The sequence below is a fragment of the Musa acuminata genome, chromosome BXJ3-3 (assembly GCF_036884655.1).
Source record: "Musa acuminata AAA Group cultivar baxijiao chromosome BXJ3-3, Cavendish_Baxijiao_AAA, whole genome shotgun sequence".
In the NCBI taxonomy this organism is placed as follows: Eukaryota; Viridiplantae; Streptophyta; class Magnoliopsida; order Zingiberales; family Musaceae; genus Musa; species Musa acuminata.
The window spans coordinates 3,050,008-3,075,876 of record NC_088351.1 but is presented as its reverse complement, the minus strand read 5'-3'; the positions used below and the strand labels follow the sequence as shown (position 1 = coordinate 3,075,876).

Genomic DNA, 25,869 nt, shown 5'->3' with positions numbered 1-25,869 from the left:
TGACGAGTGAATCGTCCTAAAACATGTATAGATTAAGTAGGAAAAAACAAACAACCTATACATGGATAGAAAAATATATTAAAAATAGATTACACTAAGGATCGAAGAAATCAAGTTATATATATTAGAATTGACTCGTAACTTAAACATTTAAGCGTTTTAGTTGAATTTGTGCCCAATATGATAGTATGTTAAATTTGAATCCAAGAATTCATCATTTGCAAGAAAAAGAAAATAGATAAATTTGCTTCCAATGCCTTATATTCCAAACATACCATTCCAAAAAGCTAGAGCTAGAAATGGATTAAATCAGGCTGAAATAAGGTCAGTTTGATGCAGTTAATAGAAGTTAATTCAAACTTGATCATCTAGTTGGCAAAGCAACAAAAGAAACAATCTCATCACATAATGCTAAAGCTATTGGAACTTTCATTTTGTTATTGCTATTTAATTTGTTTGGATTGGATGTTTGACCAAGCCCAATAGCATTAATTTATCTACAATAAAGGAAATCTTTCTAATCTATTAGAGAGACTAAGATGGATATGATCAAGTCAAGTTCCCAACAATTGTGCCCTACCTATGTCTTTATGACATGATAACTAACACCTGCTTTCCATTTAATTAGTAGGGGGTTGTGCTTTTTATTCTTGCTGGTCAATGAAATGGATTGTAGAAATGGAAACAATACATTCCCTTTATTTGCATAAATAAGGTCTTTGTCCAAATAACTCTCCAAGTAAAGACATTATGTCCTCTTTGTTTTTTTCCCAAAAAAAAGCAAAAAAAAAAAAAAAGTGGGGGCATAAATTTGGCTTTTCTTTTGTCACTTTTACATATAGAATGAGACAATGGCAAACATCAAAAAGAACAGGTAAGATGAAATAATTAAAAGGAAACTTTGAAGGAAAGAAGAATAGACTCAGTCCATGAACACCATCATGAGCTCAGATGATACTGCATGATGTCCTGGGAAGAAGAAAAAGAACAGTTTTTATTTTTATGAAAGTTAGCAGCTGAGCATGTTGCTTTGAAGGGTGTCTGAACTTTCCTTGAGAGTTGGTATTCCATCTCTACCAAACCAAATCTAAACCATCATACTTTAATGATCACTTCCCCCACTCAGGAAAAGGTCATGTCATGCCTCACATCAAAACTTCTTTCACAAATCTGCCATGGAGGGGAAAATGCAAGGACTTGACTAGGCTATGAGATGGCCTTGTGCCAATATCTGTGATCATGACAAATAAAGGTCCTGCCTTTTACAAGGGTTAGGCAGTTGATGAACATGGAACTCCTTTTGGGAGAACAAGGAACCATCATCACAAAAGGTTAAAGTGGAAAAGGAAGTCTGCATCATGACCATCTCTGAGTGGGGATGCACTCAGAAAAAGCTATGCTTTCTCTCTTTATGAAGTCATTCATTCACATCCCTATTAGCTCCATAGCTTTTGTGCCATTGGATTCCTTAAAACTTGACAACACAAGGAACCCACCTTGCACAAGAAAAGGCTGATTCCTTTGGTGAGGAGCAAGCATATGCAATGAACAAGGATCCTGGACAAATGCAGACAACATCACAGATATTTTACAAAGGTGATGGCCATGTTTCATGGGAGTTGTCACTCACCCATAATTCTTGCACACATTGGAGTGACAGATTCATTTGGAATCATCAGATTTGAATTGTAGACCTCAGTCAACAGTATGCTGCATGTTTCACCAATTTGTCAAAGCAATACCCTCATTTATGCTGCTCTTAACTCTTATCCAAAGATATAGATAGAAATCAAAAGTGGGCAAAGATAAAAGGAGGAAATGAATAGGTGTCATCATATAACAAATATGGACTGTTCTTGGCATCCTAGACATGATTATACAACACCAAGCCAAAAAAACCCATGCTAAAATACAAGATATGCCAAGCCGATTAAACACTTTCTTTGATTCAGTTAAGGTGATGATGGACCATCCTATTAGCCATGTGTATAGATTGGTTTGTTGTGAAGATTTACATCCCTAGCATCGTAATTTACAAGGTAGAAACCCTAACTCAAACCAGTTTGTGTTGTAATTGTAATTGCAGTGAGCAGAAAGCAGTTGCCATCATAACAGGTTCAGCGATAACTAATCATAAGGGTCTGTGGAGAAGTCGGGCTCCTCTGGCTTCTGTAACTTGATCTTCTGAGCTCCCTTTCTAGTGGTTGCAGCAAACTTAGAAGCTAGAATTGTGGCCCCAAGATTTTGTTTTGGTTGAGAAGTACTTGTGGAATATGTGTTTACTTCATCTTCTTCCAGCACTGTCTCCTCAGCAGTCTGCTCATCTGTCTGGGAGTTGAATGACTCTCTCATGCTCAAATCCTTTGCCATCTTTCTCCTCTTGTAGCGGCGCCAAGCTGCCTCAATGAAGCAGGCAGCCCATGTTCTCCAGTGATGAGAATGTAACCGGAAAGTATGCTGCAGCTTTCTGCTGTGGAGACGCCGAAATTGATTTGCAACAAACTTGAGGTCCTCTGCCCGTAAAGCAAAGGCCTCGACTTCGACAAGTGCTCTTACAGTTCTTGTGGAGGAAGGCAAGTTCACCGTGACCTTTGGAAGAAGAGCCCAAGCAAGGAGTTCCTCACCGCAGAAATCACCAGGTCTGAGTGCTATGGAATTGAAGAAACCTGTTCGGCCTCCATTAGTAGTAGAGCTCTCCAATCTGCCACGGATAATGAAAAGCATTTCCGTCACAGGATCGCCTTCTCGAACAATGTAGGTGCCTTCTGTGCATAAAGAGGATACGAGACGCTCACATATGGCATCTAGAAGTTGATCATCCATCTGTGAGAAAAAAGGGACCTGCAATTTGGAATTGTGAAAAGAAAGCATTAGCGAAAACTTAGAACTTCGTTAAAGATTGCAGAATCGTGGGAATGTTCGAGATGTGGATAATTTGCAAGAGAGAAGTAAGATTGCAAAGCCATAAAATGAACTCCAAGTGTCCTTTATGGATGCAATTGTTTTGAAGGAGTCTGCCAAGGACAAAAACATCAATAAAGAACCAATACAAGAATAGAAACCAGAAACCAGTTCAACAAAAACCAGTTCTCAACCGGCTGCATCGTGGGATCAGTAGAAAAGAAGTTAAAATATTCCTGGTGTTTGGTATGATTGATATGTTCAAAATGAACATTATGACACACCTCTTAGTTATACACTATACATTTAAATTTTTGTTTAGCCATCAGTTTGCAGTTTTTTTCTTTTTTGAAAATTTAACAATAGCATTCACTTATCTCTGTCAGGGTTGCAGTCTGATTAAACACTTGAAATTACACAAAATCAAAGGTCATACAAAAATGAACAATGTTTTGAGGGAAGTGTAAAACAAATGGGTGGTTCTTTCTTTTGAATGTATAAAAGAATAGGGATGTACAAAATGGATCTAGGTTAACTTAATTGAAGTGTAATACACTGGCTTTTTTTGGTGGTTGTGTTTGGTTAGCTAATTTCTGTTTACACCATGCTCCATGGTCAAAAGAATATCATTCCTCTACTTAATTATTCCTAGGCATAGGCAAATACAGAGATTGCTCCCCATATTCCAAGCAGGCAATTCTCTTGACCCAATTTGCCTTGATGAGGAACTTGGCACAAAGTTTATTGAATCTCCTATAGGAATTTTTTGAATTCCACCTTTCTTTTACTACTCTAAAGCTCAACCTCTTCTAGGAAGAGTCTGATGAAGATGATGATTGATAATTTAATACATCCTGTCGCATCTATCCCCTACCATCTCCTCCAATTATTCTTGCTTAAGAGACAGCTCACTATCTGTTACCTGATTACATTTCTTACTTTCCACAGGGATGAAGAAAGATATTACAAACAAGAGTTTCACCATGAAACCACAAGAATTTTGTGTACTTCAGCTATTGTCATAGAAAGAAGGTAAATTGCTAACTTGAGGTTCGTTTAGAGTAACAATCACAATAATCCAAAATGTCACTTTATAAATGTTGGAAAATAGAGGAAAAAAATGAAGCAGATTTATACCCGTCGAACAAGATCCAAACATAGATGACGTTGGATATCTCGACGAAGATCTGCAGGTAAAGCCTGCAATATAGATTCTTCATCCACTCCACGTGTAGCAAGCCATTTATATTGAACAAATCGTCTAACCCTATCCCGCAGATCATGAGGAAGTTGGCGATGCCTCATCCACTCTTCTGTATCTCTCCGCTTCAGTCTCCACTCTTCAAGTCTTACAGTTATGGATTGCAGATATGTCTAAGGTACAGAAAAAAGGTACAATCAGTTATGGATTGCAGATATGTCTATGCAATTTTCCAGGAACTACATAGAAAAATTGTACTAGAAGGCAAATCTCTTCATGAAGTAAGTTACTAACTGAAATAGTAGAAAAGATGAGCATCATTTAGCCAGTTCATAAATAAATTCAGAATTACATGGATGAAATGGCTCACTGATGGCGCTTAGATTATACTTATGTTGAATCTGGATGAAATTTTTAGAACAGAAGATCTGATCTGGTAATCATCCTTGTTTTCTATTTTACGTGACAAGATATTCCTATCTCTTTTTCTGACTCTATTAACACCCTAAACCAGAAAGGTCATCAATAATGAGTTAAATGAGAAAGTCTAAATAGTTTTGAACAATTATATTAACTCTTATCTTCCCAAAGTCGAGTCTTCTAAACCAGGATTCTCTGCTCCGGGAAGCATTGTTCTTTACTCCACCAGCTACAACGTACCAACAGCCAGCTTCGACTTACAATCATCAAAACATTCATTCTAAAGATAAAAGTAGAAAACCATAATACAGTCAAACATTTAGTAACATGAAAAATCAGAGTGTAGGCTAACTATTTGATTGACTCTTAGCTTTATCAATGATTCTTATGTCTGGAGCATTAATTTGGTTTAAGAATTTGACTGGCTCTTAGCTGTCATGATCGAAAAGGATATGCTTATAGGCAGCTATAAGTTCAGAACCTATAAACTTTCTTCGTATTGTATTGACACTTAACACAAGCACTCAAATATGACCTTTATTAACTTCAAAATTTGTGTCTTTACACAGTCAGTATCCATGTTTTTATCTTTTTGCAATTAATAACAATGACAGAAACATCCAAAATCTCCACTTAGTATTTACTGACATGAAGTTCATGTACAAACCAGATGCATCCACATCAAAACATCTATCATACTTTATAGACAAATCTTGGTAGCTGAGACAAACATGGTATCAGTGCAGCGAGAGGGAAATATACATAAAAAATGATATTTCCCTGGCTGTTTTCACACATGATATCACGAAGCTATGTCTACATCTTAATTACCACCGAGGTGAATATAAATTTAACAGCAGCCGACCCTAAAGGTCTCATGTTTTTAGGAGACAGACAGCAGTGAAGCATGTCATCAGAATATAAAACTTGAGTTGATATGCCAAGCATGCAGGATGTAGAAAGATAAGATAAAATATAGAAACCCTTCACTCTAGTAAAAACCGAATTAAAATTTTCTCTGTAAAGTATATAATGACGCAATATGTGGATGCCAAAAGACCAATTAAATAGGCCAAATTTGAAAATAAAAAGAAGAAAAGCTTTTTTTTTTTAGGAAAAAAAGCATTTGATGTCATGCTAGAACTATAACGAATCAACTAATCATTTTCATAACAATAGTTATTTTTGTACAAGCCGAGTCTTTCTCATGCCAAGTCAAAAGACAGACCAAATCACTTGGTATTGCACTAGATGGTTATATAACACATTAAAATATAAGAAAGAGCCTCATGCAGTACCTGCATATTTCCGATCAAGTGTGCAAATAGAACTAGTCCAAGAATAGCGATGAGTATAGCAAACAATGTCTCCCCAATGAAAGTGCTTGTTGTCAAAGTCTGACCATAGGAACTGATAAAACAAAGGTAATGCCTCATGAGAACAACTATTAACTGAAACATTAAACCATCTACTTTTTTGTCAAGACATGTGCATTTAAGAATGTGGAGATTTATAATAAAACTAATATTTGCATTATGAGACAGTACATTAACTATGAGTACTAATTAGTGAAGATACCATACCACTAACACATCAAACAACCCTGCACGAGATGTCCCTGCTAAATGACATCTAAAACTGATGGGGTTTTTGTAAGGCTGGCAATGGTTCAATACATAGGGATCGATTGTGGTCAAGGTTAGTAGCAAGACTAATTATTGCACCAGTATGTGGATGCCTGTGCTCTGGATGCAACCCAGATACACAAATGGTCGATTCAGATTGATACAAGCATGTCAGGATGGAGTTTCAGCTTGACTTTATAGTGTTTCCCAAGACAAAGAGTTCTAAATCAAAGTCAAACATACAGTCCAATGATGGTAATTGAGATAGATAATGCAGATCATGTTTCCTATATCAACAACAATAACAAAGCCGTAAGTTTTAACTATTTGGGATCGGTTACATGGATTTTTTGCCGCCATTGAGATGTATAAAAAGTCATATATTTAGTTAAATTCAGAGTACTTAAATCTTTACTTATAATTTCTATTAAAGTCTTTTTAGGAACATATTCAAGTTCATAAATTTGGAGTGTATCAAAGTTTATACCTCAGGTTTTGCAAACCCCACCAAAGACAATAGAAGTACTTTTTGATGAAAGCTGTAGAGAGAACTCCATTTGTTAATGCACTTTCAAAAATACCATACTTGAAAGTGATATTATCATTGCTAGGATCACAATTGTGGAACACATTTGTAAGGTTAGCCCAATTGTGACTAACTGATTCATTGAAGGAGCTACAATCCAAAAAACTAGGAACACAAGATGGCCCATCAGTGCCATTTTCCTTCATGCATTCTGATTTCCAACATGTTGTCTGACGTTCAACTGACAGTAAGTACCATGAAGCTCCTAAAACCTGCAACATTGAAAAGCAATTCAGTAATAAGCCTAAAGGAAACAAAAGGACATGCTTATAACATGTGTTCATAGAACATTGTATGATGATTCTCAAGGATAGCACAAGTGACTGACTGACAAAAGAAAATATGGACTTACATGACTAGCAATCATGTAAAGGAGTAGATTATATGCAGCACCAGCCCAAGCAGTTTTCGTGACAACACCATCAGCTTTGACTATTTGACAACTTAAAGGAAATATGAGATAAAGCCTTGGTATGTATTGTACAAGAACAATCAAAGCAAGGGCGTTATTGTTGTGATCAGCTCCTGAGTTCCTAATAACCGACCAAATAAGAATCTGAAAGATAATAAGATGTCAGAAAAGTTGTGATCTCAAATAACAGAAAATTTGATGTAAGAAAAAAACATGAATAATTTAACAACCTTTACATAAGTATAGCAAAGGAACTATTCACTTTCTGAAACCATCGAACTGTCAAATCTATAAGGTTGGCAGAAACCAAAAACATATCCAGCTTCAACACCTTTCCACCACCGATGACCTTCATCACCAGACCATCACCTCAGAAGCACTACATCATCGCAACTAACAATACTATAAACCCCAGATCACTGACTGATACCATTATTTGCTCTGCCATCCTCAGATAGGTTCATTGCAGCAATGATAACATGTAGGTTCATTGCAACAAATACTAAACATGTTTAATTCTTCAAACAAGAACAAAACATCCTTCCCGGTTCATAAGAATTGACTATAGGATTTAAAAAAACAACTATAATAATGTCATCTCTAGGATTTAACCTTTGCCTTATCCCCTGCTGATGAGAATTATGTGTTTGTATCTCAATTTACATATCACCGGATGCCTAATTTGATCTACCAGCAACATAAAGCAACCAACTAATGTCGAAATATTTACCTTTCTTTGAATTAAAAAAAATCTTAGCTGTTAAGAAAATTAGTGTTGGTTTCAGCAAAATCTCTAAAAAGATCATAAATCATCACTCACTTGATGAGATTGACTTTGAAAGAAGCATGAGCACAAACCTGCGGCAGAGGAAGAGCAGCTGCTAGATCTATAATGAAGTCTGATTTCAGATATCTCATAGCAATTCTTTTAGGGTCCATAACAAGCTCCCCTCGTCCAAACACTCTTGAGCTTGGGGCCACATATGCAGTCCGAAACTTTATCACTATGTGTAGTATGTAAAATAGATCAGCAAGCGTCCGGAAAACGGTCACAGCTACACTTACGTTCTCATCCATCTTCATACATGTACTATTGTTGCTTGTCTCGAGTTCAACTTTAGGCAAATAGAAATACAATGGATCTATGAACAGAGTGACCAAGCTTGAGATGAGGAAAATCCGATTCCATTTCAATGCAATGTCACTTCCTGGATCAAGTATGCGCTTCCTCCAAGGCTCGTGGTCCTCGGCAAATACTATGGACTTCCCGGTGTTGAAATTACCAACTCTACTGGATATGTAACCATCAGGCTTCAGTCCTTGGTACGTGGATTTAGCTGGGTTTTGCTTGTCATTAGGATAGAACCTGCATAAACAAACAGCAAGTTAAAAGCCTCGGCAAAAGTACTAACAGATCAAGAAGATGACAGAAGTGGTCATGTTCTGCTATGTTACCAGAAACCAAGAAAGGTTGAATATGCTCATAGGATTATTTAAAGAATTAGTTTCATCTCTCTACGAAATTTTGGATGGGAATCATAGAGAACAACCCATAATATCAGGAACAGCAGAGGCAAGGGTTTCTGTATCATGATTCGGCCCGAGGCTTCATCAAGCAAAACTTCGAAGCAAATCCATAATTATAACAGAATAAAACTAAAATTTTGTTCATTCATGATCTATTAGCTAAGAACTGGATCCTTGGTTCAGATACACCTCTGTTCCTAGACAGAGGACCGCATCAAGATAAGATCTTTTCACTCAATCTTCTCGAAAGTACGAGAAACAAGAAACGATAACTGACCTTACGGCCCGCTCCTTCTTAACTTCCATCTCGTCGTCAACCCTCCTCGACCCAAACATGGCTCCAAATCCGGTCTCGGCCACTGGAGAACCACAAAATCCGATCGGCAATCAACCGGCGATCTCAGAAATCACATGCCTCCTCATAGCTCGCGACCAAAAGCGACCGAAACGTACAAGACCACAGAAGACTCGCTTTTCACTTCAATTGGACCTCCGAAACCGCCAAGGCCGGATCTTTTTCTCGGCGGGGTCTTAGGAACAGCAGAAGAAAGAATGTTTCAGGCCGACTCTAATCCAGACGCCGACGGGGAGAGAGAGAGAGAGGGATCCCGTCAACGGTGACTACGGCCGATGGGGAAGACCGAGGGGAGACTTAGAACGACGCAAGATTAATTAATCCGAGAAAAAGCTTTTTTGGATTTTTAATTGCAATAAATTTGTTTTTTTTTTATCGTGAACTGTAAACTTAGCTCAGCAGAGACAAGGAAATGTACGGAAACGACTCGAGCTCGAAACCTTCTCCCTTCTTTTATGTCGCCTTTCCTACTGTCAAGTCAAATACTCAGTTTTCAATCGCCCTGTGATTCGGGACGTCTGAGTAGGTCCCATATTTTCTCTGGTCACAAGAAGGTAAATGACATGGATAAGAAACAAAGGTGCATAAGTCATGGCCTTCTTCGGTCGCGGTGATGAGTGGGTCCCAACTTCCTTCTATTCGTAAGAAGGTAGAAAGAGCAGGTAAGGAAAAAGGTGAGAAAAGTGTTAGTGTTCTTCCGCCGCGGTGACGGAAGGAGAACGTGAGGAATGAACCGTCGGCTTTGGGACCCACCTAAGCAGAGGCGACGTGGCAAGTGATAGTGTGCGGAAGAGTTTTTATGGCTTGCGGAAGTGGTCGTGACGGCCATTAATTGTGTCAGGGTTGGAGGCAGAATTCCACCGACATGCCGACGAGCACCCACTTCCGCCAGTAAAGCTACCGTCAAAAGACAGCTCAGTGCCGACAGGTACCTCGAGCGTGGGCCTCAGAGCGTGCGGGTAGTAGGAATTGCTATCCTCTACGGCACCGTCCGATCAGTCTTGAGATCCGTGCACAAAACAGAGAAGGACGGACAAATCAACCCCATCAAGAAAAGAAAGACCGAGAAAATAGAGAGCTTTGGATGGATGCGGCTTCACGTGTACGTCACGGAGAATGAATGAAGCATGAAAATAGTTGTTATATTAAAAGAGAATCGACCGGTACCTTGGAATTTCATGGAAGGTCCTCAAATTATTACACAATTTGATATCTATTGAAAAATGGATTTAATCAATCAGATTCAGCACAACCTTCATTCCACTGACCACAGGCAGCAAAATATTTTACCATCAATATCTCACCACATAATTTTTTTGGCACTTGTTCCAACTCTTTCCCTTCTTGCCATGCTTGCCCTACCATCACTCCTGGTCCAGCATGGCGTACATAAATAACCAAATGATCGTTGAATGGCCACGGATGCTCGGCTGTGAACAACAAGAAGAAAATGAGAACCATGTGGTATTACTCATATATCAGTCATAAGACATGCATTTATAAGGTACCGAGGGAAGTGGCATTTCAACCATAGTATTCATTGTATAGGAGCACATCAAATTTCCTATAAGGATGGAAGTAAATAAAATATACTACAAGGAGAGCAGCAAAGAACTAAATATGGCTTTGAAAAAAAGAAACAAGCATGATCTACAGATGTACAAGTTAAAAATCTTTATGAGCTTGCAGAAATAGCACTGATGGCATGTAAGTTTTGCAATGAAAATCCGACGTTAACATAAGTTATGAGGAACTATATAATGTACTGCAACAAAGACAAACATATATGATCGAGATTGCAATGAAGCTTTTGAGAATACCATCAACAAAGAAATTAAAAACAGTTATGTCTTATGATGTTGCAAATAGAAACACGTGCAGTTGTATGTAGCTGCCAGACCTCACTTCTGGTCTAATCAGATCTGTTAAAAATTTGTATGGTGTTTACTGGTGTAAGCATATGGATTGAATGTTGAAATAACCAACAAACTTTTGTAAAGCTAACATCACCACAAACAACACGAAACAGAGCCTGTAGTCAAGTACAGTGTGATTGCCATTATACAAGATGCAATTTGTAAAACCTAATTATCTAACACAGTGGTTCATATCATCAAATGCCAGAACTGATGCTATTTAGTAGTTTGTTATCCACTAATTGGTTAGTTTTACCTGGTTTCGGGAAGCCTGCAGGAATTTTCCATGGATCCAAAAGCCCATTTCCAAACTCATAAGCCACATCACAAGGCTGCTCCGTTGACATAACTTCCATGAGTGGTGTCACCTTGAAGTACAGAGGACTATAATATTTACCCAAACCGAATGGTATTGATCCACCTGAAGCGTTAAAAAGCATAAACTGATTACTATGTTTTAGTGACCACTAACAGAAGTACAGAGCACCAATATTCGATGAGATATACAAAATTCTAAAAACTTTCAGCTCATCCAAACAAATATTAGTTAATGAATCTCATAGGTGAACAACAATTCTTGGAAACTTTTAAAATTAGTAAAATTTTAATAACAGTTTCAGGACTTAGGTCAGTAACAGTAAATCAAAATGCAAGTTGTATAGTTGATCTGAGATGGCTCAGTCATCTTGCTGCTTGCTCTTCAGCGAAAAGGATCCAAAGGAAATAACAAGAACAAATGCAATTGATATACAGAACGTGGTGTAAATTGGAACATATCCACCAGCAGAAATATTACCGATAATTATTCGTCCATATGTATCCCCATCCTTGCCATGGAAGATAACCTGAACTAAGTGATAAAGAACAATAAGAACTTATGCACACAACCGATACAAATTGAACCAAGATTTATAGCAAGGAAAAGAATTGAGATGTTGGATGGAAGCACAGACCTTTCCGAAGTCATTAAGCCAATCAACAGGCAAAGGACCTGGTTCAAGGTAAACAAGAATGTGAGGGAAGTGAAACTTGGCAGATAAGAGGTCTTCCTCATCTACCAGGTGTTAAGACGAGGTAACAGAAAGTACATCAAAGAAACATAACTTATCAGATTAATAGCTTAGTTATGACAAATACAAATGCAAGTGCAATTACAATTGAAAACTTTAAGATGAATGTATAGCTAACAAAAGAAATGTTCCATGCCATAAATTCAAGTAGGCTACGACAAATTTTGGTGTCAAGTAAAAGCAACCTTGTAATAACCTACTTTGTTTTAACTGTCCAACCCATAGAAGTGGGTTATCATGGCTGGACAAGGCCAGGTGGAGCAAACGCCTACATACAATATTAAGCATATAATTTCACATCTGAGGCGACACAAGTACAGCACAAGTTGGATAATTGTCAATATGTCTTGTGATCTGCATATCATGTTAACCTATTTTAATGGCCAACGGGCCCATAACAGGCATGACAGCTGAGCTGGCACAACAAATCCTTGATATCCGTGACTAGAACAAATAAATAAATAATGACAGAAGGATTTTTATGGAGTTGAGTTCAAAAGTAATCTTTGACATCAAGATTTACACTTTATCAAGGAAAAGTACCTCCACTTGTTCGACAGTTCCAAAATTCCAATGCCGTTGAATTATTTTCAAAGGTCAACAATGCAGATGCACTTTGTTTTGCCAATTTAGCATCCTGATAACGTGTTCCAGCTAGTTCCCAACATCTTGATACTAGTCTGCACTATAAAAAGCATCTGTATCAATTACTTATATTTTTTGTCTAAAAGTACATGAGATTACACCACACTATGGAAATAAAATATAGATAGCTACAGCAAGGTGATCATTATTTCTATGCACAAGGATAGATTTCAGCAATCAACTATAATTTAAGTGGAATACCTTCCTTTAACAATAGAAAGCAACCTATGTCGCCTTTCTTCAGGAATATCTCCGATTTTCTTCCTGTTATGAAGTCAAACAAAACTTAAATGAAAACACTATTAAAAAATGTGATTGCAGCTGCAAAGGAGCCTATCAATGGTACCACCTCAATGCAAAAGTGTTTAACATATAGTAACACCGACGTTCACATATAGTCCATCCTGGCAATACAACTTATTGCGCTTCATAAAAAGAAAACATAGCATTGACTACATCTGTGCTGCAGTTCATTGTCCTTAGCAAACTCAATACACATTTAACCTCTCGATAGTCTCTTTATACCAGTATAGTCAACGGCACTAGACACAGAAGGCGCCAAGGTGCCAAAAATCTCACTTATATAAAGTTTACATAATCTTCGACAATATGCAAAGACCACAAGACCCTTACACACTCTTACAAATAAAGTATGATTATTGTCTTCAGCAACAATTACTTATTTTCTTCATTTGTTGGTTCAATAGTTATAGCTTTTCTCGCTGTTGAGGCATATGGAGCATGACTAGAACGGAGGCACTTAATTATTTTCATATGATTAGTTTCATCAACACATTGTGCCCAATAAAACAAGTACAAAAAAATCATATATACAGCCCTAAAAATATAAGAAAGCAAAGTATAACAAGAAAGCACGATGCTGCCAGCGGAATCTCACCACAAATAAGCGGCCGGGTGGTAGGAAGCGGGATCGATGGGAATAAACTCCTTGGGTGGGTTAAGGAAGCTCACGACATCCTGCTCGTCAAGGTACGACCTCCTTCCACCGGGAAGAAGCTCGTACGGCTTATCGTCCCACGGCGATAAGCCTTCCTCTCGCACCGCCCGCGGAACCGCCTTGAGGCGAAGAGGCTTCCAGCCGCGCAGAAATCTCGGGCGCGAAGCGAGACGAAGAGGACGAGCCGGCGGTTCTCGACCCCCTAACCCTAATTTGAAGGCTTGCAGTTGGATTCGGGGAGGGAGAGTGGCAGGAGAGAGGACGGTGTGACCCATTTCATGCGTCGCAATTTTGCGCTCAATCGGAGTTCCCCAAAACTCTCAGTGGGGTTTCTTATGCTTTCTTGGGGCGGATCTTCTCCAATAGACCTTGTTGACGAATCGTCCAATCTCATATCCAACCGTCCATTAAGTTGGACCCCACCTATTATAATGCCTTCAACCATTGGATCATAAAAAATTAAAGTGTGGATTCCTATCCACGCTTCTGGTGTCACGCGAAGCGACTTCGCTGATTAGAAAAATGCTCTCAGTGACCACTGAGACGTTACTTGTCCAATCTACCTGCCTTGTCATTGGATGAAACCGTGAGGTCCATGCGAGCCCCACAGGTGAGAACATCACTGCCTCGCTTGTTTGCGAGTTGAATAAAAACAAATCTATATTTGACACCCATACTTACGTTACCCAATTTGTTACCTAGATTTTTATTGGGAGAAGTATGGCGCAAACTGTATCCTGAAATCGGTAAGCCAGACAAAGCAACCACTGGTCGAGACGTAAAGTAACTCATTAAATAAGACCTCTGAGGTTCTACGCACCGACCTAGTGAGCTTAACCGTCAAGATAGTTGTTATGACGAAGGTCCAAACTAGCCCAACTCCCGGCTCGCCGTTCTCCTCCTCTCGAATTCAAATCTCTCTGTTGCGCCATGTACACGATCGCGAGGGCTTGGAGCTCTCCGATCTGGATGAAGAAGACGCTGAAGAAGATTAAGGAGTAGGTGGAGAACAACAAGATCGTTAAGTATCCGTCCACCAATCTGTCGAAACCCTAATCCCGACCGGGGTTCATCAGACGGACATCGAGAGTGAGGGGGTTGGATGACATAGGCAATGGCGTTGCGGTGTGAGGGACTGAAGAGGGTTCATCCTACGGTGTTGCAGCGTTCGCCTCCACGAAAGGACTTTGGGTTGGTGTTTCATTCTGCCACATGATACTTAACTTTTCAACCAGTGCTTCTATCTCATTTCCGAACACGTTCTCGTGCCTTGTTTGCATCACGAGGCGTGGATCACTTGTAGCATCGTTGAACCCTGTGTGTCTCCATGAATTTCCTTAGATTACAGTATTTCTTTCACTCCAAAATTTATCCAATGGAACAAAAAGCTGCTGATGCAAAGCAGAAATATGTATGAAGTTTAGTCAGATTGATGTTTCATTCTTGTATGTTGCTCCATAGTTTAGAAAGAAGGCTGAGATATTTGCAAGCATATTTTAAACTTCTTTTCTTAGTAAGAAAGGAGAAATAAAAGAACACTAATCAGACATAATGATTAAGCCGATATTTACTGTTGTCAAGTGACAGATTGGTTTGTTCTCATAATAGAACTTAACTTGAAGCCCATACACTACGGGCTATGAAACAGGATGCACACTGTCATTATTATTACCCTTTTTAAGTTGAGATATGAGACCTCCAAAATCTTTCTATCTGCATTTCATTTTTGAATTTTTTTGCTTGAGATGATGTTGCCCTGTCTTTTGTTTGGGTTCATAAAGTTGGTTGACTATTAGGTATTGGCCCTTTAAGGTCGTACTTGGTAGATGATTTCTGGCCTTCATTGATCTAATTGTCTATATTTTATTAGAACATGGTAAGATCAATGTTTGATATAAATCTGAGCATTTATTACTTCTAGAATTGCTTCTTGTCATTTTAAACAGTCTTGTTTTTAGTTATGCTTGAGATTAGAAGTGTTCATTGGACATCAATGATTTGGGTGCCCACATCAATCTATAATTGTTGTATTGGAGAGTATAATATTTCAAAAGTTGTTACCCTTTTGAGTATTCTGCTTCACCTAATGGATTTCTGAGAATATTTACAAACTTACAGATGACAGAGGAACCACCAAAAGTATTTAGATCATCATAAATGGTTTGATAAGTAATATAAGCTTTGATTTCATGACAATCCTTGCATAGACATTTTTTTGGTCAGTGTGTTATAATAAGAAAGTGATAAATTCATCTCCTTGAACTGACACCTAATGACTGGCATAAAAAGGACTCAATGCCCACGTTTTGTTGGTGTGCTGGAATTCATTTGCGTTGTGAATGAGTTATATATTTCAGTTTCATAGTTGTAGGAGTGGGTCTGAGCTGATCACTGTATCAAGAATATCTTCGGCAATTAAGACAAGTAAAAGGCTCATAAAGTGGATTTTAGAAAGGTACTGCTGATATCAGAAATTTGTTGGTTGACATAGCTAAGAGAAAAGCTCAGATTAAAGAATGTCATGAGGAAATGCACTTCAGGATAAGATGAAGCGGAGATTGGTGGTTAATTTGGAAAATATATTTTAGGATATACATTTCATGCATAGTTTAAGTCCCAAGACTTTATCAGGTCTCACCATGAAGCTAAATCATCAACACCTTTAGTGTCTTTAAGCTCATCTATCTCATCAGAAGAAAAGAGGGTATCTGTTTGCTTGCTGATGTGGCAGATAAATTTTTGTTATTATTACAAACTATAAGTTGTTTGTGGAGCTTCACCAATATTTGGTAGTGACAAGTGAGAATGTGGTCCTATGTGAATGCTTCACATAGATTTGGCTAATGTCTAAGCAAACAATAGAAAGATTCAATGTGGTCCTGTGTAAATGTTCTCTGGAGATTTGGTTGCTGTCCAGGCAAACATTGAAAGATATTGAAGATCCGTATCGAACATTGTATTTGTAAGGGCTCACGGTACTGGGTCCTGAAGAAGCAAAATCTACAGACCAAAGTGTATCTATGTTCTGTTAGCTACCAACTTATATCGTTTTAGTCAACAATAGTACATCACTCTACGATAAATTTGACAAATAATGTATAATATGTCATGCCATTTATCAAATAAATTGACAAATGATCTCTGCAGAAGCAAGCAATATAAATTTTCTTTTCCGTTTGTTTTTGAAACAGTGGGTCGTACTCCTGCTGAGACTTCTGGCAGTTGCAAGCATTTCTGTTTTATCTGTCTTTTTCCATCATTTACTGGAATTCCTCCTGACTTTTTCTTTTGATATGATTACATTATTTTTTAACTTGTCTCCACTCATCCTCTATAAGCAGCTTGAATTTCTGCTTGATGATTTTGTGATTCTTTATGCATCCAGGTGATTGAAAGTGGTAAACAGGAGAGACATCTAGCTGCAGTCGTGGACAGCAACCACGAAGAGCTGCTACTGTTACAAGTTTGTGGTGAGCGACTCTCTGGAGACTGCTCGACCAGTGCAATGAAGGTGAGTTCGTTCAGTATATCAATTAGGCGTTGACTTCTTAGATTCTGTTTACATTGACTTCTAGGAATTCTGATATCTGTCAATTTCATGCCACCTATTGAAATTCCTCTTTGTGCTGATTTGATGCTAATTATTTGCTCTCAAGGTTTTGGGTTTGGAGTTCATGAGAAATTTCAATTATATCTGTTCCTGGTGTAGCAAATTCTTCCCAAGGTCTAGTATGAACTTAAGTCTTATAACACAATTTATTGACTCAGCTGGAGTATTTTCGGATGTTTAGCTTCAACATTTAACTTCCATCTAGTCTGGACTTAAAGCCCATGTTCCCATCGTGCTTGTCTTGAACATTTAGCTTCCGATACATTACTGGCTTTTGGACTTCTACACTTTGCTCTTATCTTTCATGACAAGTTAAGACCATGCCCCAAGTGACACCCAAAAGTTAGGCACTTCAACCTGTTTCTGTTCTTCCGTCCCTTTTTGCCTTTCACTTGCTGCTGTTAAGCCACGAATGCGAGCTCCGTTCCAGATATTTCCTGGTTTCGGTACAAGTCCTCCATGGATCAGATGTGTGGAGGAGGGGAGGTGGGGGGTGGGGGGGAAGAGAGAGGAGCCCCACCCTGCCAGTGTAAAGGTCCACGTTTTTCTCCACCATTAATGCCAACACATGGGAGTTGAATCTCCCGGACAAGTAGGCAGTCTTATCTTCTTTCGATTTGAACAAGAATGAAAAGCGGCAAGGAGGTTGAATCATTTGTTGACAAAAGCTAGATAGCCAATGACCAGGGAACTGGTGGGTAGAGTGTGGGGATCTTGTATGTGGGCATTGCACGCTTTCCATGATTTTCGGGTGGTTTTCATGACATTTGTTTGTGATTTGCAGATATGGCCACTCCCTTTTTTATTTTGTTTTAATCTCTTGATGAGGGGTATGGAGCTGAGGAGGATTAGGCAGAAGTTTTATCAGGAAAATTATCTTAAATCACATTTAAGTACATGACGCCTGTAGTCCTTTGTAAAGTTGGGTAGTCCTTGGACTTCATAGATCCAAATGGTCCACCAAAATTGTTGATACTTGTCCAGTAACAACTCCTAATCTTGGTACCAATGATAATTATAGATTTCAAGTGCTATAGGAGTTATGATTTCTTTACCAGTACTTGATCAGATCAGTAAATATCGAGTGCAAGAAAGGTTTGACCCAATATTTTGACATGTGAAGGTTTGACCCAATAATTTTTATAGGAAGTGGCAGATTCGTCCTAATTAAACTACTTGGATACGAATCGAATATTGGGAAACCTATATCGATGCCCCCTCCTAAAAATGAGGACATAGGAACTACCCTAAAAGTCGATAGGTGTCAATGTTCGAAGGAGGTGTGCACGTTAATAAAATCATCCCAAGTTAATGAATGGTACAACGTAAAAAGCGACGGAGCAGTGGTTGATACGTGCACAAGTGAAAAGCACTTTTTAATGGTGGAAGAACAGAGAACGGCACTTGTCTTTATGTTCACGACATGGTTGTTGACTTGTTGCTGGTGGAAGATTCGCAGGGCCATCTTTTCTTGGATGAGGTTGGAAAGCGGTCAATATTTATCTCTGAGACTTCTTTTACTTCGACATGTGGACGAAACCGTCTCCCCCTCATCCTACTTTCTCGTCTCTTATCTATCATTCATGCCCCCTTATCTTGAGTCTCTTTTCTCGGCGTGTTCTCTCAAGAGATAAATCAAAAGGATTGTTGTTATGACCTCGTATGAAAGTCATAATTTGTAGTTGAAGTTGAGAAGTGCATGCATTCTCCGTGATCGAGTGACACATGATTTTGACCTAATCCTGCCGGCCATTATTCTTGATATGAATGGGAGACGTGTCGCGCACTCAGTGGACGAGGAGTGCACCAGTTTGGGGATTCGTGTCCCTTGTCCGGCGACGAAACGTAGCATGTAGGGTTTCTATAATTTATAATATCTATGTAACTTTGCCTCCTCTTTAATCTTACCCTCGATGTCGTCGAAAACGACAGAGACTAATAAGGTGCACAAGGTATTTGATCCAATGCACACCTCTACCTCTTCCATTAATTTCGAAGATATTCATCGTTTTCATACGACACATAAGAAAGGTAGGTGTGTTAGGTAGGATATGTAGTTCGTAAAACATACCACCTAAATCGCCAAACAAATGTGTGACCTCTAGAGACGATTAAGAACATTGACAAGCGTCAGCTTCCTAATCGGACTTCCGATGCAATTTTTTTCACTGAATTTGCCATAACTACCTTAGGATTTACAAAGTCATGTATGAAAATGATAGACTATGATCTGACTAATCGTTTAAGTATTACAATTTATTCTTCACTTAATTCCTCTATCATTTTTTTTAATATCTCAAACCTATATGTTGTGTTTTTTCTATTTTGCCTCGAGGAAATGGAAGCCTTGTTATGGATAACGTGGGTAGGCCTCATCGGTGGTGACGTGTTGTGCCGTGTGGGGGTAAGGATGAGGATGATGGCGTGTGGCGGCTACCTGGCGCACTGCCGAGCCAGGGAACATGGCATCTACTGGTTCGTGAGCCCACCGTCGACTGCGAATGGGAGGATGCCTCTTCCCTGCTCGACGACTTCGACGATCCAGGCGAGCAATGCTTCCCGCATAGAAGCTCTATGCGGGGACGCGGAACGGACGCGCAAGTCTATCCGTTCAATCCGATCCCGGCACGCGATGTTGGAGGAAAGGGTCCACCACTCTGGGCCCACTTGGATCGTCCCATTGCTCGGCCGGCCGATCCTATCTTGCCACGACCCTAAAGCCTTCCCGTCCTACGTGGCTCTCTCGCGGAGAATTAGGTACGTACTTTCACCGAACGCGTCCTTTGCACACTTACCCCACCGACACGTGTCGGATAAGGTGCGCAGTCTTCGAGGAGGTGCACGTAATTATCCGCGCGCCTCCCTCCCGACTCTTCTACCACCCCTCTCACTCTGTGTCCTTTTAAGGACTTAATCCAACGCATTTTACAGAAAACAAAAAATTAAGAAATGAGTTTGGAACTCATATCATAATCATTGTAATTGTAATTGTTTAGATTAAACGTGGATAGATGGAGTGGTAGATGCAGGATAAAAATGGCATGATAAATCGATGGACGGGTGGGAAACCCAAAGCATGCGACAGAGACAACTGGACAATGAGAACACACGTGACTTTAATGAATCATCCAGCCCAACATTGCACGGGTCCTTCCTAACGCCTGTCCCACACGGCTCCATCCACACTCTTAATCCCCCACATCGATTCCCTCTACCCAATCCGGACCAAACAGTGCGTATTATGAGCCACAGTCAATTCTTACCGCTATGTAGATTTTGGATTTATTAGGGCAAATCTGATCCATGCAAGGGCACAATTTTACCGAATTTATGGAGAAGTTGTATCGGATGGATGCATCGATGGATGGATAGCGTCTTCCGAGTTTATCCTCTTTCCCTCTTTATTCCACCTCCGTATTCCTATCGCCTCTCCTCTATCCATCCTTCAGAGATGACTCCAATGCAGGAGATATCCTCGCAGGGATACCTTATTCCGCCTATCCGCCCCTTTCCTATATATATATCACGGTGATCCCAGAGATGAGACCTTGTGGTAAACCTCGTCGCATCAAATGCTTCCGCCTCTCTCCTTCCTCCTCCCCCTCTGTAACACCCACCGATAGCGAACCCTAATCGGGGCACTACGGCCATGCCTTCCATCTCATCTTCCAACCTCCTCGACGTCGCTGCCGACGAGCCCGACCCTCGCCGCCCTCCCCGACTGCCCCCCGCTCTCCTCATGTCCGACGCCGACGCCGACGCCGCACCTGGAGATGACGACCAGCTCTCCTCCTTCTCACCCACGCCGGCCCGCGACCGGCGGATCGTCGTCGCCCACCGCCTCCCCCTCCGCGTCGCCGCTGATCCCGCGGAGTCCTCCGGGCTGGCATTCGCCTGGGACCCTGACGCTCTCGGGCTCCAGCTCCGATCTGGCCTCCCGCCCGACGCCGAAGTCCTCCACGTCGGCACCCTCCCTGTCGCCGTCGGCCCCGCCCACCGCGCCGCCGTCTCCCAACTCCTTTACGCCAGATTCCGCTGCCTCCCCGTCTTCCTCCCTGCCGACCTCCACCACCGCTTCTACCATTGCTTCTGCAAGCACTACCTCTGGCCTCTCCTCCACTACCTTCTCCCCCTATCGCCCTCCTCCACCGGTGGCCTCGCCTTCGACCGCACCCTCTGGCTTTCCTACCTCTCTGCCAACAAGCTCTTCGCCGAGCGCCTCATCGAGCTCCTCAACCCGGACGATGATTTCGTGTGGATCCACGACTACCACCTCCTCGCCCTCCCCACCTTCCTACGCAGGCGCTCTCCTAGAGTAAAGCTTGGATTTTTCCTCCACTCTCCCTTCCCTTCCTCTGAGATCTTTCGTACCATCCCGGTCCGCGACGAGCTCCTGCGGGCCCTCCTCAACAGTGATCTTGTCGGTTTCCACACCTTCGATTACGCCCGCCACTTCCTCTCCTCTTGCTCCCGACTGCTTGGCCTCGACTACCAGTCCAAGAGAGGGTATATCGGCATCGAGTACTATGGCCGGACTGTCACCGTCAAGATCCTTCCTGTCGGGATTGACTTGGGCCAGCTTGAATCGGTGATATCTTCATCGGAGACGACCGCAAAGATTCAGGAACTCAAGGAGAAGTATTCAGATCAGATCTTGATACTTGGGGTTGATGACGTCGATCTCTTCAAAGGTATAGGCTTGAAGTTCTTGGCGATGGAGCAGCTGTTGGAGGAGCATCGGGAATTAAGGGGACGGGCTGTGCTGGTCCAGATCGCCAACCCTCCCAGGAGCCAAGGAAGAGATGTTCAGGAGGTCCAGGAAGAGGCCCGTTCCATCACAAGGAGGATCAACGAAAGGTTTGGAAAGCCTGGATATGAGCCCATTGTGCTGATCGATCGCACTGTGCAGACACATGAGAAGGCAGCCTTCTATGCCATGGCAGAGTGCTGTGTGGTGAACCCGGTGAGGGATGGTATGAATTTGGTACCCTACAAATACACAGTGTGTCGACAATGCAGCCCTGCTCCTGGAGGTGTTCCAAAGAAGAGTGTGATTGTGGTTTCAGAGTTCATCGGGTGCTCACCGTCCCTAAGCGGAGCTATTAGGGTAAATCCATGGAACGTGGATGCTGTGGCAGATGCAATGTATTTGGCCATCACAATGCCAGAGGTTGAGAAGCAGTTGCGGCACGAGAAACACTACAAGTATGTTAGCTCTCATGATGTTTCTTACTGGGCAAGGTCTTTTGATCAGGATTTGCAGCGGGCTTGCAAGGACCATTTCCTCAGGAGATGTTGGGGCATTGGGTTTGGGATGAGCTTCCGAGTAGTTGCACTGGGTCCCAATTTCAGAAAGCTATCAGTCGAGCACATAGTCTCAGCATACAGGAATACAAATAGTAGACTCATTTTGCTTGATTATGATGGGACGATGATGCCTCAGACTTCCGTCGACAAAGGCCCAAGTGACGAGGTGATTTCAGTTTTGAATGAATTATGCAGCGACCCGAAGAACATAGTCTTTGTGGTCAGTGGTAGAGGGAAGGATGAGCTGAGCAAGTGGTTTGCCCCTTGTGAGAAGTTAGGAATCTCTGCTGAACATGGCTATTTTACAAGGTAATCACTCATATTCAATTCTTATTATAATTTTTAGTACCCTTAGTACCTTGTCCTATACTGATCTTTTTGTTGGTTATCACTTCAATTTTGAAACCGAGTAAAATCAGATATTAAAAAAGAAAATACAGTGTCTTGCACACAGGTAGACAGTTCAGATGCAAACTGATTTGACTTACAGGAACTCATATATTCCTCTATAGGGAGTTATAAGTCTACTAGACCAGTAATGTGCTTGTTGAAAATCACATTAAATTATCACTTTATTTCCATTCTGATATGTACATGGAAGATTGCATGATGATGTAAATCATATAGAATGATCGTAGCAAAATCTTGTGATTGTCGTGAACCAAATATTGTTTTGGCATTCCATGTAATCAAATTAGATGACATGGTCATAGTTTGCTATTTAGAAGTTCAAGTGGAACATAAGAAATACTTGAAAATCCTTTAAACTATGCACATAAGCACCAACGACATTATGAACTGTCTTGTGTGTTTAACCATATATGGAGGATACTGAACTGATTGGTGGCACTATAATGCTATTGCTAAGTATCTCCAGGCTATAAAATTTGTATGGAGTTGTCACTGTTTAATGGCTAACAGATTATTGTTGGGCTATGTTTCGTTGCTATTAGGTGGAATCGGGATTCTCCATGGGAATCATTCATGCTAGCTACAGATTTTAATTGGAAGAAGATTGCGGAACCTGTAATGAGGCTGTACACTGAGGCAACGGATGGATCCAGCATTGAATTCAAAGAAAGCGGCTTAGTTTGGCATCATCAAGATGCTGATCCAGATTTTGGATCTTGCCAGGCAAAAGAACTCCTTGATCACCTAGAAAACGTGCTTGCCAACGAGCCCGTCGTTGTGAAAAGGGGCCAGCATATAGTGGAGGTGAACCCCCAGGTATGGAGTAACATGGATTTTTGGTTCTGCCACCTTGCTTTAGTTGTTTGCTTCCAGTCCAACCAAAAGAATAACCATCAATGTCACATCCATAACATGTTCACGGTCTAATAAGTAACAATTTCAAATAAAGGGGTATGGATTAGGATTGACTTCAGACAATTTCTGTCCATCACCATGTGTGGCAAAACATGTATCTGAATGCATATGACAGTCTTATTGTGCCCACACCTTTTGTTGCCATATTTTTTTAAAACAAATCAGGACCTCTGTGGAGCCATGTGTTGAATTGGTTCAGTTGTTTCTTCCTTTTTTTATTTAGATGCAGCTTTTTTAAACATGACTTCTTGTTTCTTCTGTTAAATTGATTTGGACAACAGCAACTAACAACTAGATCATATGGGGGATCATTTGCAGGGGATAAGCAAAGGCGTGGTGGTTGAAAACCTTTTGTCGACCATGTTGAGAACCGGAAAGCCACCGGATTTCATATTGTGCATTGGTGATGACCAGTCTGATGAAGACATGTTTGAGAGCATCATTAGTTCCACAAATGAGGCATTGGTTCCAGCATTAGCTGAAGTCTTTGCCTGCACCGTTGGCAAGAAGCCGAGCAAGGCTAAGTACTATCTTGATGATATAGTCGATGTCATAAAACTGCTTCAAGGCCTTGTCCATGCATCAGCAGAGCCACACAAACATACAGACCTTGGAGTGTCATTTGAAGGGGCTCTCTGAATGATACATCTCTTCTGCAGGAGCCGAGCAAGTAAGTTCTCGCATGAAGTATCGGAAATTGGCTGAACTGGGTTTTGGTAATCGAGGAGGAGGATTTATTGCATGAAGAAGTGGAGACACCACCGGCTGTGGAAAGCTTTAGGAACTTTTTTACGAGGAAAAAAATAATCATAATGGTTCAGATGTCTAAATAATCGACTTACACCTTAAGCAGAGTTGGTAGGCAGAAATCAATTCATCCTTTCCATTGTAAATATCCCCTAAAAGTATTTCTTTCTTCCTTTTCTCTTCTTTGTAGGCCATAACAGATACATAATCCGACACGGCTCATGTTTTCCTTCTAACATTATGTCATTTTCTAGGTTTACCCCATGCATTTGGAACCCTAGAATGCAAATTCATCCCCATGGATCATTTTCCAGGAACTTTTCAGAGACAAGGACCACTTCATCGAACAGCAGCCTCCTCCAAGTCGATGAAACCCTAAACCCAACATGAATTTAGCAGCAGGACGCATGCACATCTGATGGTTCTCTTCCCTTGCACAGATTCTGCATCTGGTCTTCCTCCCCAGTTGCACAGAGGAGGATAACAAGTTGAACAGATGAGTGCAGTGTAGTGCTGTTGTGGTCGAGGAAAAAGAATCATGTGTTCTTGTCGAGTGCAGTGTTTGTTGCCATGGTGAGGTCCAAATCTTTATCCCTCACCACTGGCCACTGGGCATTACCGTCTTGTCCAATGGGGCGACAGGATAAACGTGAGGAGATCCAACTCTATTATTTTTATCCACTTAGATCCTTGGCCGAATCTTTGGCGAGAAGACCGGAGAATATTGGAGATGGCAGAGTCGTGGGAGACCTGTCAACTATAGATATATCCTTGTCGTGAGAAATCATGGCAAAGGCCAATAGTGGCGTTGGAATATGCCATTGTGCTTCCTGATCTCATCTCGGCGTCCACGCCGTGCCACATCTCAAAATGAAGGCTGCTTTTGCCTGAAGATGAATTGATTGCTAAGAAGAATATTATGGAGGAAAAAGATCCCGTAGAAGATTTAAGTCCGCAAGAAAGAACAAACTGTGTGACATTTTTTTTTCGACTTGCGATGGCTGCCTGCCACCAACTCTTCTTCTGTAGAGTTCCAAATACTCGATTGATGGTACTCATGCTGACCATAATCATGACATCAGATCTCTTCTAGCGGTAATATATAGTTTTTGTGGTCACCAATAACACACGATAAGTTGTTCCAATCATCTGAGATTTTTTATATCAATCACTTTTTTGCACCATTAAATGAATACTTTTTTCTCTTTTGAACCCATATTAATTATCTATATTTTTTTTCTGGGAATAATTACTCCGGTGACG

The 25,869-nt window shown here is 40.7% G+C and overlaps 3 protein-coding genes across 6 annotated transcripts; 1 reads left to right on the top strand and 2 right to left on the bottom strand.

Moving 5' to 3' along the window:
- Positions 1-1,806: 1,806 nt before the first annotated feature.
- Positions 1,807-9,276, bottom strand: LOC103976899 (cyclic nucleotide-gated ion channel 17). Its single transcript, XM_009392242.3, has 7 exons — positions 8,950-9,276; positions 8,004-8,511; positions 7,086-7,289; positions 6,635-6,945; positions 5,821-5,932; positions 4,039-4,275; positions 1,807-2,841 (listed from the first exon to the last, which is right to left on the bottom strand). Exons 1-7 carry the CDS (start codon positions 9,006-9,008, stop codon positions 2,128-2,130), a joined length of 2,145 nt encoding a protein of 714 aa, XP_009390517.2. The 5' UTR covers positions 9,009-9,276; the 3' UTR covers positions 1,807-2,127.
- Positions 9,277-10,148: 872 nt separating this feature from the next.
- Positions 10,149-13,925, bottom strand: LOC103976900 (uncharacterized). Its single transcript, XM_009392244.3, has 7 exons — positions 13,557-13,925; positions 12,860-12,922; positions 12,557-12,693; positions 11,897-11,934; positions 11,740-11,788; positions 11,200-11,364; positions 10,149-10,457 (listed from the first exon to the last, which is right to left on the bottom strand). The coding sequence occupies exons 1-7, from the start codon at positions 13,889-13,891 to the stop codon at positions 10,261-10,263; spliced, it is 984 nt and encodes a 327-aa protein (XP_009390519.2). The 5' UTR covers positions 13,892-13,925; the 3' UTR covers positions 10,149-10,260.
- Positions 13,926-20,664: 6,739 nt separating this feature from the next.
- Positions 20,665-25,824, top strand: LOC135581918 (probable alpha,alpha-trehalose-phosphate synthase [UDP-forming] 9). 4 transcript variants are annotated; one of them, XM_065141229.1, is made up of 4 exons: positions 20,665-22,842; positions 23,487-23,760; positions 24,178-24,529; positions 24,921-25,824. In XM_065141229.1, exons 1-3 carry the CDS (start codon positions 20,876-20,878, stop codon positions 24,496-24,498), a joined length of 2,562 nt encoding a protein of 853 aa, XP_064997301.1. In that variant the 5' UTR covers positions 20,665-20,875; the 3' UTR covers positions 24,499-24,529; positions 24,921-25,824. The 4 variants fall into 4 exon arrangements, 2 of the variants coding, with proteins under 2 accessions (XP_064997301.1, XP_064997300.1); XM_065141228.1 differs by having other exon boundaries at positions 24,861-25,824; XR_010494719.1 differs by having other exon boundaries at positions 20,666-22,842; positions 24,178-24,747; positions 24,861-25,824.
- The last annotated feature ends 45 nt before the right edge of the window (positions 25,825-25,869 follow it).